Source organism: Tarenaya hassleriana, unplaced genomic scaffold (genome assembly GCF_000463585.1).
Source record: "Tarenaya hassleriana unplaced genomic scaffold, ASM46358v1 Cleome332, whole genome shotgun sequence".
Classification (NCBI taxonomy): domain Eukaryota; kingdom Viridiplantae; phylum Streptophyta; class Magnoliopsida; order Brassicales; family Cleomaceae; genus Tarenaya; species Tarenaya hassleriana.
Window position 1 is genome coordinate 46091 of NW_010966478.1, and position 12018 is coordinate 58108.

The 12018-nt window shown below is 40.8% G+C and overlaps 4 protein-coding genes across 4 annotated transcripts; 2 read left to right on the forward strand and 2 right to left on the reverse strand.

Annotated features, from left to right (window-relative positions):
- Window positions 1-3530: 3530 nt before the first annotated feature.
- LOC104821585 lies at window positions 3531-4899 on the reverse strand. Its single transcript, XM_010552507.1, has 3 exons — window positions 4720-4899; window positions 4415-4665; window positions 3531-4140 (listed from the first exon to the last, which is right to left on the reverse strand). Exons 1-3 carry the CDS (start codon window positions 4897-4899, stop codon window positions 3531-3533), a joined length of 1041 nt encoding a protein of 346 aa, XP_010550809.1.
- A 251-nt stretch (window positions 4900-5150) lies between these two features.
- LOC104821581 (SKP1-like protein 1B) lies at window positions 5151-6883 on the forward strand. Its single transcript, XM_010552501.2, has 2 exons — window positions 5151-5537; window positions 6489-6883. Exons 1-2 carry the CDS (start codon window positions 5235-5237, stop codon window positions 6660-6662), a joined length of 477 nt encoding a protein of 158 aa, XP_010550803.1. The 5' UTR covers window positions 5151-5234; the 3' UTR covers window positions 6663-6883.
- A 639-nt stretch (window positions 6884-7522) lies between these two features.
- Window positions 7523-8564, reverse strand: LOC104821582. The gene has a single exon (XM_010552503.2). It carries the CDS (start codon window positions 8467-8469, stop codon window positions 7972-7974), a length of 498 nt encoding a protein of 165 aa, XP_010550805.1. The 5' UTR covers window positions 8470-8564; the 3' UTR covers window positions 7523-7971.
- A 2232-nt stretch (window positions 8565-10796) lies between these two features.
- On the forward strand, window positions 10797-11917 carry LOC104821583. Its single transcript, XM_010552504.1, has 3 exons — window positions 10797-11111; window positions 11242-11307; window positions 11448-11917. Exons 1-3 carry the CDS (start codon window positions 10875-10877, stop codon window positions 11781-11783), a joined length of 639 nt encoding a protein of 212 aa, XP_010550806.1. The 5' UTR covers window positions 10797-10874; the 3' UTR covers window positions 11784-11917.
- The last annotated feature ends 101 nt before the right edge of the window (window positions 11918-12018 follow it).

Sequence of the window (12018 nt, forward strand, 5' to 3'; positions counted from 1 at the left end):
AAGCCACCTTATCTGATTCGACTGGTTTCTCGTTCACTGAGTTCGACTGTCTGAAATAGACGACGTTCGTCTATAGTGCGGCCACACATTTCTACAGTCTCGCTCACACGAGGGGCCCAGCGATATCTCTCTCTTTTACGAGAGGTATAAATCCCGTCTTGACTATCTACAATCCAGTACATGATTCATTTCGTGCCTGATACACGCCTTTATAATCCTCCTGTTACGCAGGACGTTTGACGTATTCAAAGCACGCAACTCCTCATGTTGGATTCCGTAGATATCTCAGGTCTTAGGATCCAATCATGGAACCGCCATATGAGATTCAAGTCATGACGCTAGTCCATGTGACAATCTCATGCGGGTCAATCCAGTATTCCGTTCTCCAACGAATACCTATGACTGTGATCGTATCCAATACCTATGATCATCTCTATGATCATCAATCACACATCATACTAGTCTTATTATGTCGTTATTCCCATAACGACACAAGACTAGGGAGTTTAGTATCATTCATAATGATACATGGATTTCATAACAGATCTAGTATGCAAGAACATGTAATGAATCAAATACTCTCATAAAACCATAGAAAGTATCAATACATCGAATGTATCTAAAGAAAGCTCATAAACAGTACATCATAGAGCACTAAACCAACACTCAAGAACACCTTCTTGAGTTTGAGAGAGTTTCTCCAGAGTTCCCTAGCCTCTCAGATGGCTAAAGGTCGGGATTAGGTTGAGTCTAACGTTCTCCACCTGCTTCCCACCAAGAAAAAGGCGAGAAAATGCGAAGTTCGGATTTTTCAGTGTCTTGGTCCGGAGCTGACCAATCTTGGTCAGCCATACCAAGAACACGTAAAATCCGAGCTTGCCGACAGTCCGCGATCCGACGGAACAAGTTTTGGTCCGTCGGACCAAACACGATCCGGATCTCGCCCTCAGTCAGCCTGACCAGTTGGTCCGGCGGACCAAGATTCCGGTCCACCGGACCAACCAACATGAATCGCTCCGACTGACTGGTCTGGTCCGACTGACCAACTTTTGGTCAGCTCCGAACCAGCCAGTTATCTCGGCCAAATTGATCCGCTTCTCCCAAGTCTGTCTGGTCCGGCTGACCAACTCTTGGTCAGCTCCGGACCAGACCTCAAAACGGAGAAAAATCCGATTTTTCTCGTCCGATCGATCCCGTACATACACGTCCATCCCATATGTGTGTGACCCTTTAGACTCCTCCGAATACGGCAGTAAACGCGAGATTCAATCTCGCTTTACAAATCATAAGCGGTCTCTAGCAAGACATTATGATTACCCGTATCGGAAAGAGTTAGATGTGATCTAACCGAAAAGCCAAAGATAGCTCCAACGATGATCCTCTTTGTCTCACGATATCACAATCGAACTCATAGTTCGATTGCTTTGTCGTATCCCCAGTAAACTGTAAGAGATAGATGATATTCATCTATAGTGCGGCCACACATTTCTGCAGTTTCACTCCTACGACGGCCCCAAGCGATATCTCTCTCTTTCGATAGGGACAAAGTTCCATCTTGACTATCTACTATCGTCCGGTTAAAGACGACGTTTGACGCAGTCAAAGTACATTACTCCTCATGATGGATACAATAGATATCTCAGGTTTGAGGATCCAAAGTGAACCATCAAGTGACATTCAAGTCATGGATTAAATCCAATCGATAATCTCACGCGAGTCATCTAGTCACTTGTTCCAAACAAGTACTCATGACCGTGATCCGTATCCAATACACATGATCATCGTCATGATCATCCATCACGCCTCATGTTAGTCTTAATTCATATTGCTCCCACAATGACAAGCGACTAAGGAATTTAGGATCATTCATAACGATCCATGGATAACATTATTTATCAAATATGCAAAATAAATAATGAACAAACAATGCATTCATCCAATGAAATCATCGTATCAAACATAGTTCTCATATCGTATAATCATCCTAGAACATCACATCCATCAGTCTGAGCATCTAAATGGCAGAAGTTCCCTCAATTCCTCAAACTGAATATGTCAAACTGAATATGTTCCAACACCTCGTGGTTGTTCCCATACAATTTGGTATAGAAGTCAATGGCGTGATTCTTAATCTCCTGCATTTTCTGAAGCCTGATTCCCTCTTCATCAATCAAATAATGGATCTGGTTTCTTGTTGTTCTACCTCTCACATCTCGATGGAAATACCCTGTGTTTCTGTCTCCTAGTTTTAACCATTGCACCCTGGATTTCTGCCTCATGAAGTTTTCTTCTACCGCCATCATAAGGCTTTATGCCCCGTCTGTATTAGCTCAGGTGTAGGGGTGTGTAGAAGCTGATCTTGAATGTCTGATAGTGCAGCTCCCAACTGCTTCACTCTTTGAGAAATGTTGCTAAAGTTACTCTGATTCAGATTCCGCAAATGTTTTTTGAGGTCCTTGAGAGATCCCTTCAGTCTTTCATGTGTTGTCCCTACCATGCTGTCATAATTCCAGTTCTCTCGAACCACCTGCAGGAAGTTCAGGTGCAGAGCAACATGCAGGAAAAAATTAAAAGATTTTCGAACCTACACTATTATGTCGGGGAAGCAAATAATACTCGGTGAATGGTCTGAAGGACCAGGTGCCCGGAACTCCGTGTAAGCTGTCAGAAAGCGTTCAAACCAATTTTCATTTATGAGTACCCTGTCGAGTTTAAATGCCACCGGGTCTGTTTGATGGTTGTTCCACCATGTATAGTGCAACCCCCTATATTGCATATCTGAAAGTCTCGTTGTTCCGATGCAATTCCTTAGATCTTGCATTCCTTGTGATGAGGCATTCATAATTCCATGATCAGACTTTTCATTGTGATATAACACTTGGTTGAAGTCACCCCTATTACCCAGGCACTGCCTTGTATCAGCTGATGTCAACTGAGCTCTGAAATTTCCTCCCAAACTGCTCGCCTTTATGATGTCGTATTCTTCACATAGACAAAAGTTGTTGCAATAGTTATTTGTAGAGCGGGGTCGAATATCCCGCAAGTGACTGCTTGGCTCGAAAGCTTTGTAAATGTGGAGTACTATAGATGGATCCCAAATCACCCAAATTCTGCTGGATGGATCTGCTCCATGATTACAAAACGTTCTCCATCCCAAAGGAACTGCCGAGAGGATTCTTGTAGCGTTTGGCGGTTTGATATGTGACTCCAAAAGGTCGTCGACTGACATGTGGTCTGTAATCCATTGCTTAACGCTACGACTCTTATTCCTGCCGTTCAATCCTCTTGTGTTCCAACAAAGCTTTGTGGGTCAAGGGCGGTTCTTCTGTGTGGTTTTACAACCACGATCTTTCGGCTTTACAAGCTTAAAGCCATCATCTGTGTCTTTTACATTTGCCCCCTTCTTGCACATTGAAGTAGATGTATTACCCAAGCTAAAATCTGATCTCTGACATGTGTTTGAATTTGGTTTGTTCTTCATTTTTCCCAACTGATTGGCAGTCTGACTGAATGGTTCAGTCTGACCCCCTTCAGGAGTGGTCATGTGGTGGCTTGTTTACTCTCCCTTCTTGGGAAATTTCCATGTTAGTTGTGTTCCTCAACTCAGTAGGACCAGTAGTTGTACTCTGCTCTGTAGCTATGGCTGGATCAGCTTTCTTACTCAGATGCTCAGATTTCCTTTGTTCTACTATACCTGATTTTGCTTCATCCCCTTCCTGATTTCCATGGTTGTTTCCCTTGTCAGAGCTTGACTGCCTCCTTCTCCATTGGGTGTGCGACTGCATTGGTTGGTTATCATTCTCCGGTTGTGGGATATTTGGGCAGTACCTAGCGACGTGCCCTAGTTCAGCACAATGAGCACAACTAGGTGGGAGCCACTCATAAGCAACCAGGATAATTCTTTCCTCCTCCCCGGGCAGTGTAATTGCTATATGTTTTGGGGGTGATTGAGCCATGCTAACCTCCACGTAAATCTTGGCGAAACTAAAAGAATCCTTTGCATCACTTACCGGGTGCAGGTACAACGGTTCTCCAATACACGATGCCAGTCTGGCCAAACTATCTGAGTTAAACAACTTTTCTGGAAGATTTGTTAGTGTAACCCATGTCGGAACTGATCGCAGAGCAGGTTTATCTGGCCTGTGGGTCGGGTCCCATTCAGTAATGAACATTGGACAGTCACCAACATACCATAAATTTCGCATAAGAATGGAGGATTTTAGACGCGCACTCAGTATCTTGAAGAGATAAGCCCTTTTACTATGCTGTGAACTTTGATCCTAGGCCCGCCCTTCGCCCAAATTGTGTTTACTACCCCGATAATCTTGTCCGTAGAATTGCCCAATTATGAAATTGTCCCACTCCTTGCTCGAGGCTTGGAGCATGTCAGCTGTAAAATTAACTAACGAAGTACCTGTGCGATGAGTTTATGGGGCTCCAGTTTTCCGCAGAGTCTTGATAGAACTCTGCAATAGCTTGCTCCAGGTGTTGTTTTCCTACTGAGTTCGGACTGATTTTCCCTTTTCCCGAGGCTTCAACCACCGCACTCGTGGAGTGTGAGGCTGGTTGAGTAACCGCGGATCTGGGCAAAGATTGGGTAGGCACTTGGCCTTCTGTTGGTGGTACAGCTCCTAAAGCTGAGGTCAAGGATGTATTTCCCGCAGCCTAGCCGTTCGGCGACTACCCGTGGTCATGTTCGTAGATTTGTATCGGACTAACCTGACTCGGGAGAGTGGATCCGCAAGGAGGAAGAGGTTCGGTGCGAGAAGCCATCAGAGCTCCTGCTGAGCGGCAGTCAGGTTTCCCAGATTCGGACCTGAGGAGGCGACGACAGGGCCGATAAGGGCCGGTAAGCTCACTCGTCACCTGAGAGGAAGCGGTAGAAGCAGACGGTGGCATTTTGCCGGATGGCAGTGGGCCAAGCCGGGCAAACCCAAAGTTAATGTCCTTAAGATATCAGAAATATAGAGAAAGACACGTGTTATATTTCTTCTCGAAGTTTCGCTTATGTTCTCATCTCCCGAATTGTTTTGAACCGCAACTACCTGTAATTCATAATTCAATTCCGCAACGAGGGAGAAAGGAATAGAAAACAATCAGCATTTAATACCGTACAATTAAAATAAAGAAAAATAATATATATGCGTAAAACTTTTAGATGAAACCTACGGGTTATTCTTTCTTCTCTCGATTCTTCCTCCTCTTCGCCTTCCTGTGTCCGTGAATCAGAAACCATGTCGGGAAGAAAAATCGCGTTGAAAAGCTCCGACGGGGAGACGTTTGAGGTCGATGAAGCCGTGGCTTTGGAGTCGCAAACCATCAAGCATATGATCGAAGACGACTGCGCCGACAATGGAATCCCCCTCCCAAACGTCACCAGCAAGATCCTCTCGAAGGTGATCGAGTACTGCAAGAAGCACGTCGACGCTTCCGTTAAGACCGAAACCGCAACTACCTATTCCACCGATGACGATCTCAAGAACTGGGACGCCGAGTTCGTCAAAGTGGACCAGGCCACCCTCTTCGATCTCATCCTGGTTCGTGCTCCCATCTCTGTTTCGCCTCTGATATTTTCCTAGATCTGATTTTCCTGTGGTATTGATTGCTTCGGCTTCCTTTATTGTGTCGCTCTAGGGTTTTGGGATCCTGATGTCGTATTTTAGGGTTCTCATGGGTATCGATGTGGAATTTAGGGCTGATTTATTGGGAGTCTCTGGTACCTGATCAGAGAATAAGGGTTGGGGTTTCAGATTATAAGGGTTAATTCTGAGGAGTCTTGATTTGGAATGTAGGGATTAGGGTTCTACGGCACCGGGATGCAGTATTATAGGGTTTTTAGATCTCTTACAATCTGTCTCGGTGATCGAGTTCATGTGGGGATTGGTTTACTGTGGGATTAAATGAGAAACTGATTTGTTTTTTGAGTTATTTAGCCTGTGGGAAGCCTTATTCTTTGGACCTTCATCTCTCTGTTGATCTGTTGTCTGATCCAAGACGGTCTCAGAAATTTGTTTGAACTATCATCATAGTTTGGAACACCTTTTCAGTCCCATGTTGAACGAAAGTTTGATGTCAATTTTTCTTCTTTCTTGTACCTTGATATGAATGGTTGTGTTAATTTTTAAATCCATTTCGCCTATTAATAATGATGTTTGAACATTTGCCATGTCCTGGAACGGAGCGATGTGTTGTGCTTCATTGCATATTCAAGCTCATATAACACTTTTTGGTCTTTGAATGGGAGAAGGGATTTTGGTGTGGGTAATTGAATCCATGTAGAAGCCAATGTTGATGTTTCTTGTTTGAAGAACTTGACGACTGCTCCCAAGGGTGAAGAAATGCATCTCTTCTTGGACCTGAAATCTAACACATGTCAGGGTTGCTGGTTTTCTTTTATGTGTTTCACTTGAGTTTGAGTTCCATTCTGATTCTGAAAGCCATACACCTTTTCATGTTATTTTTTTTCTGTTTGCCCAAAATCATTGTAGGCCGCTAACTATCTGAACATCAAGGGGCTATTGGACTTGACGTGTCAGACTGTTGCGGACATGATCAAAGGTAAAACTCCGGAAGAGATTCGAAAAACATTCAACATCAAGAATGACTTCACCCCAGAGGAAGAGGAGGAGGTGCGCCGCGAGAACCAATGGGCCTTTGAGTAAAGAAGAAAAAACCAACCAATTCTCTCTATCTCTACAAGACTTTCTCCTTGGCAGTAACCTATCTATGTTTGTCATCTCACATTTCTTCCCTTTACGTCTGTGTTGTTTGCATCTTCTGTACCATCTCTCCATCACGGCTTGCGAGATGCTGCTTCGGATATTAATGTTAATATGATGTTATTTCTATTGATATAAGCTTGGGCTGCTGCATGCTGTTTTAACGGTAAATCTTTCATAGCCATTATGTCCTTTGAAACAGAGTTAGCAGGAAAACTATGTTTTCGAAAATGAGATTCCTCTCGTTTTATCAGCATACAAGCATCATCATAGGAGGGCAATTTATCTTTGAACCCATTCACATCAACAGAGGTTGGACGTAAGTCTTCTAATTCTGTCCACAGGGCTACGACTTCCCGTTTTGTTGTAGGTTAGACATCTGCTTCTTTATTGCAAAAACTCGGTTGGGATTGGACAAATTACCACAGACCTTTTGGAGAGCGTTCCACAATGCCTTGGCCGTCTCCAGGGCTACAGAGGACTTCAAGATGTGTTCATCCAAGAAGCTTTACAGGACGGTGAGTGCCAACTCATCATCTTGGCTCCACTTCTTTCGCTCAGATCTGTTGTTTCAACGCCATCAGCGGGAGTCGTCTGTGCCGATGGTGTCCATTCAGCCTGAGTGTTATGTACGATCTTGGGTATCCACGTCGATTGGGGGTAAAAGATGGCCAAGAAACAAAACAGGATTCAAACAGAGTAACGGAAGCAGAGTCAAGAATCGTCAAGGCTCTGATACCGTAAACGATTTCTCGTAATAAGGTGTTTGTGAAGAGAAATCGAAGGAGAAGAAAATCTGAGCAGAGGTAAAGATGACTTTCTGTTCTTATGCAGTCTTATTATTTTTCTTATGAATAAAGGCGTATACTTATACAGAAAAAGCTGTAGGAGAAGACACCCATATTGTATCAACTTGACAGCACAGAATCTGCAGAAAATATTACATAACATTAGATGCTCTTCTTCCCTTGACTGGTTGTCTCGTTTCCTTCTCTGTGTGCTGCAAGATTTTGGTTTCCGACAAGATAGGGGCTGCAGCAGCTCGAGTTTCGTCCGTCATGAGCTCGTCATTGATATCCTCACGTGTATGTATGTGGTCGTTCGGCAGATATTCCGAGCCCATGTGTCGTATCATATATATTATTTGGTGAGCTGGGAAGTACAATGTTTATTCCGCAGATCTTGTCGGAAGCCAAAATGTAAGATAGTATATCTCATATATATTATCATTCTTCACAAGAAAAACGTAAAATTACCAAAGGGTGGGATACCACAGAGAGTGAAAGTACGATTGTTTAGAGACCAACACAAGAAGAAGAATTACTATAACCGTTATCCCCCAAGGAAACTCACCACCGATCCCGAAAACCGGCTCCCCCCGTTTGGTCCTGATATAGTAAGAGGAAGGCGAGACGAGTTTGTGGAAGAAGCTGATGAAGAAGACGACCAAGACGAACAGCATGGGGAGGAACAAGAGGAAGAGCTTGAGGTTCGTTGCAGTTTTCTCCACTTGGTACTTGTAGCGTGGATATGAAGAAAGGAAGAGAAGCAGAGAGATGATGGCGAAGAGGGCCAGTAGCTGGAGCGGCGGTGGTGATAACGTCAGTAGGGTTTGTTCTAACCATCCTCGCTTCCATGCCGGTCCTCTTCTTTCTTTTAGGAGCCAACTCATCTCTCTCTCGAGTTTCTTTGCCTCTCTTGGCTTGTGTTGGAGTATATATATACACACACACACGTGTAAAGGAATCATAGAGCCAAACGTGTAATGCCTAGAAACATTCGGTTTTGTCTTACCAATGGCGCAATAATTTACATATGTTTCGGAATTTATCCATTATGATATAAAGAGAGCACCAAAAGTTATGTTTTTTTATATAGCCTTTCGTATGCGCTGGTTGGATAAAACCTTCTGTCTTCGTACACGGATCCACGACACACATATAAGAGATACATTAATTATAATTGACGGGTGACAGATGAATGGATCAACCGTAACTGACGGACGACAGGTCCCAACTCCTCGTTATGTTGACTATATTTTTTATCAAATCACTTGGGATTTCTCTTATATTCGTATGAATATATATATAAAAATATATACACACGAACGCATATAATATATGTTTTACATATATATACAAGAGGCTAAGTTGTAAGATTCGATGATTTCCACTGCTTTGGCATAAATTCCTTGGGGCAAGATGCTTTCTCGAGAGAACTCCTGCTTTTTGAATGCTCATCAACCTTAGCTTCACCAATTCTAGATTCTTCCCCCTTTTGTATTGCTTTACTATTGAAGGATAATTATAAATGGAGTATTATTTTCCAAAAAAATATATAATTGGAGTATCTTTTTTTTTCATCTCCCGTTTTTGTTAAAATTGATTAAAGATTAAGTTTATTACATTAATACATATAGAAATTTACATAAATTCAAGACGAAAAATTTAAAGTATTTTATAAAGGAAACTGGCTGTATATTAGTACCCTTACCCATCAAAGATGTCAAAATGGGTTTTAATTCATTAGAGACTAACATGATACAATATTGAACATATTTATAACCTAGCTAACTCATGTTGAATAGTTGATTCATATGTAATGTGGGTTTCATATTATTATTTTTACAACCTTTTAATTATTTAATCCACTTAAGTCAAAATTATCGACAAAGGTTAAAACCGATTCTTTTTGAATAATTTTGTTCTTAGTTGTAGTTTCATGTTTTTCCGTTTTCTGTCGTTTTAGAAATGTGTTGTTCCCTTTTTTCATTCAATTCACATAGAATAAGAACATTAGCGTTTTATTCTTTTCTTATAAAATGTAAAATATAGAAAAATGCAACCTAACCAAGAAAGTTTTCTGCACACTGAAAGAGGATGGAGAGGAACATATTTTTTTCACAAGAAAACCACCGAACTGTTTTGCTGTTTTTTTTTGGTTCGCAAACTAAATTGTAATTTATAAACTATAAGATTTAAATTCGACTTACATAAATGTTATAAGATATCGAATTTTAAGTATTGGATCATGGGTTTCGATTTTAATTAGAATTGCGTACATCAACGCGGTTTTACTTTTGGTAAGTTTCTATTATAACAATTAAATCCAAAATTGATTGTTTTGGTATCGAGATTTATAGAAAAAATGGAGCGTAGAAGTAAACAATTCAAAACCCACCCAAAAAAAACGCATTCCACAACTTAAAAAAAAAAGTGTCCAGAAAAGCTCTGTAATACATACGAATAGAATGAAAAGCATCTATATTTTTAGTGAATAAAAATATCTAGACTTTTAAATTTGAATTTGAATTTAAATTTAAATTTAAATTTAAGCGCACTTATTTGAATTCAAGAGTATATTTATTTAAATTTTTACGGAATTTTTTGTGATTGTAAGGTTCTCGTACGATCGAAAGAAATTTCACTGTACCATCATAAAACACATATTTGTGTATAGCAGTGAATGTTGGACGGGAAAAGGATAATATATCTAAAATAAGTATGGTCAAGATGAAGATGTTGAGATGAATATGCGGACACATAAAAATAGATATTATTAGAAATGAGAATATTAAAGAGAAAATATGAATAATAGGTACAGAACTTAAGTTATGAGATGAATGTTTAAAATAGTTTAGATATGTACCATGTAGGGCGATAAATTCACCGGTTAAAAAAGTGGAGAATATAGTAATAGTATAGAGGTGAAGAGAAAAACAAGGTTCAGTTTATTTGGAAACGTGTTATTAATAATGACTTGAAATTGTGAAAGAGTGGAAAAGTGGTCAATTTCGAATAAATTTGGAATTAAAACTATATTGATGTTTGGTAATTTGTTTCCAAAGGCTGTCTATAACTAACTTTTTTATTTTGCAAATTAAGTATTATGAATTCATTGGACTTGTTACCCAAATAATACATTTGGGCTCGAATGAGGAAACCCAATAAGAGCCCAACCAGAATTTAGGTCTGAAAAAAGCCCAACAATAAAAATAGCCCAATAGTTTCCATCAGCTATGATATATATTTACACGCCGTTTAACGCAGTCGCTTCTCTCTCTCATGGTCACCTCCCTTCTCGCTTCATCCCTCCGTGTCTCTGCGGCTTCTCTGGGGAAAGAAATTCACAGAGAGAGAGAGAGAGAACGGTGACATGTATCTTGTCTCCACCAGCGACGACTTTGAGGTCGCCGAGATTCTGCTGACACTCAACAAATCCCACTACGGAACCGCGGCGACGCGTGGATTTACCTTCTCTTGGGCGACGAGAAGACACAGGTCGCTCGGTCGGCGGAGACGATCGCTGCCGTTGATCTTACAGAAAACTGACGTGGAATCCACCCCCACCGCCGGACAAAATCTCGCTGCGAGCGGACTCCGTATTAAGATGGTATTTTGCCTGATCTTCCGTATTTCATCACATTAATGTTTTATTTTCATCACTTTAATATATTCTGCGGATGATTTTTTAGAGTTGTTGAATGACTTGTTTAGCCCATTGCGTTTGTTCTGTCGTACAGAAGAGAGATAGATTGTTGTTGAACGCCATGGAAGAATTAACCACCGAAAATCAAGTTCTGGGAATGGTGATTTTTTTTAAAATTTCATATATTATTGTTTTATTTCTTATTCTTCCTTTTCTAATTAACATTTTTTAGTATACTGAATTATGAAAAGGGGAGAATTTCTCGAATTCTACTAATTTTCTTTTCTTTTTTTTTTTCAGATATTAACTTCTCCTGGTCAATTCATTCGAAAGTTACTGGCCGGCGACAAAGTGGACGGCGGTGATCAGCGAGCGCTTCCGCAGCAGTCGATCGTACATCCAACGGTTCACAATGGGCGCATTGAAGGGTCATATGTATATGGATACAGCGAATCAGTACCAGTGAGAAGTCAACCACGTGGTAAGTTTTATCATGTTAATGACGTGGACATTTATCAGCCGTCAGATTTGAGGGTTGCGAAATCAACGGCCGCTGCTCTCGCAAGGCAGAGGAGAAAAGAGATCTACAAGTCCAAGAACCGGCTCTCTCATATTTCCCCAGTTCTCGGAAGATAATTATATATATCGAATAGGAGTGAGAGATAATGACGAGATCTTTTCCATATCTTTTATATCATATTATACATAATTAACAAGTTGTAATATGTAAATTACATATTGAGTTTTTGAGGTGATTCTATTTTAAAGTTGCGAAGAAAATAATTTTTTTTTGAAATTATAGTAAGAACCTACTGCTCTCTCATAGTTCTCTAATTCTCATTGGAATATATATATATATATATATATATAT

Bases quoted from the DNA above. Each gene is read 5' to 3' on its own strand.
- LOC104821585 (XM_010552507.1), bottom strand. From the start codon at position 4,899: ATGCCACCGTCTGCTTCTACCGCTTCCTCTCAGGTGACGAGTGAGCTT. The intron at 4,666-4,719 runs GTTAGTCCGATA...CCGAACGGCTAG, and splicing joins GATCCACTCTCCCGAGTCAG to GCTGCGGGAAATACATCCTT. The intron at 4,141-4,414 runs GTACTTCGTTAG...CCCGACCCACAG, and splicing joins CCCATAAACTCATCGCACAG to GCCAGATAAACCTGCTCTGC.
- LOC104821581 (XM_010552501.2), top strand. From the start codon at position 5,235: ATGTCGGGAAGAAAAATCGCGTTGAAAAGCTCCGACGGGGAGACGTTT. The intron at 5,538-6,488 runs GTTCGTGCTCCC...AAATCATTGTAG, and splicing joins CCCTCTTCGATCTCATCCTG to GCCGCTAACTATCTGAACAT.
- LOC104821582 (XM_010552503.2), bottom strand. From the start codon at position 8,469: ATGATTCCTTTACACGTGTGTGTGTGTATATATATACTCCAACACAAG.
- LOC104821583 (XM_010552504.1), top strand. From the start codon at position 10,875: ATGTATCTTGTCTCCACCAGCGACGACTTTGAGGTCGCCGAGATTCTG. The intron at 11,112-11,241 runs GTATTTTGCCTG...TCTGTCGTACAG, and splicing joins GCGGACTCCGTATTAAGATG to AAGAGAGATAGATTGTTGTT. The intron at 11,308-11,447 runs GTGATTTTTTTT...TTTTTTTTTCAG, and splicing joins AAAATCAAGTTCTGGGAATG to ATATTAACTTCTCCTGGTCA.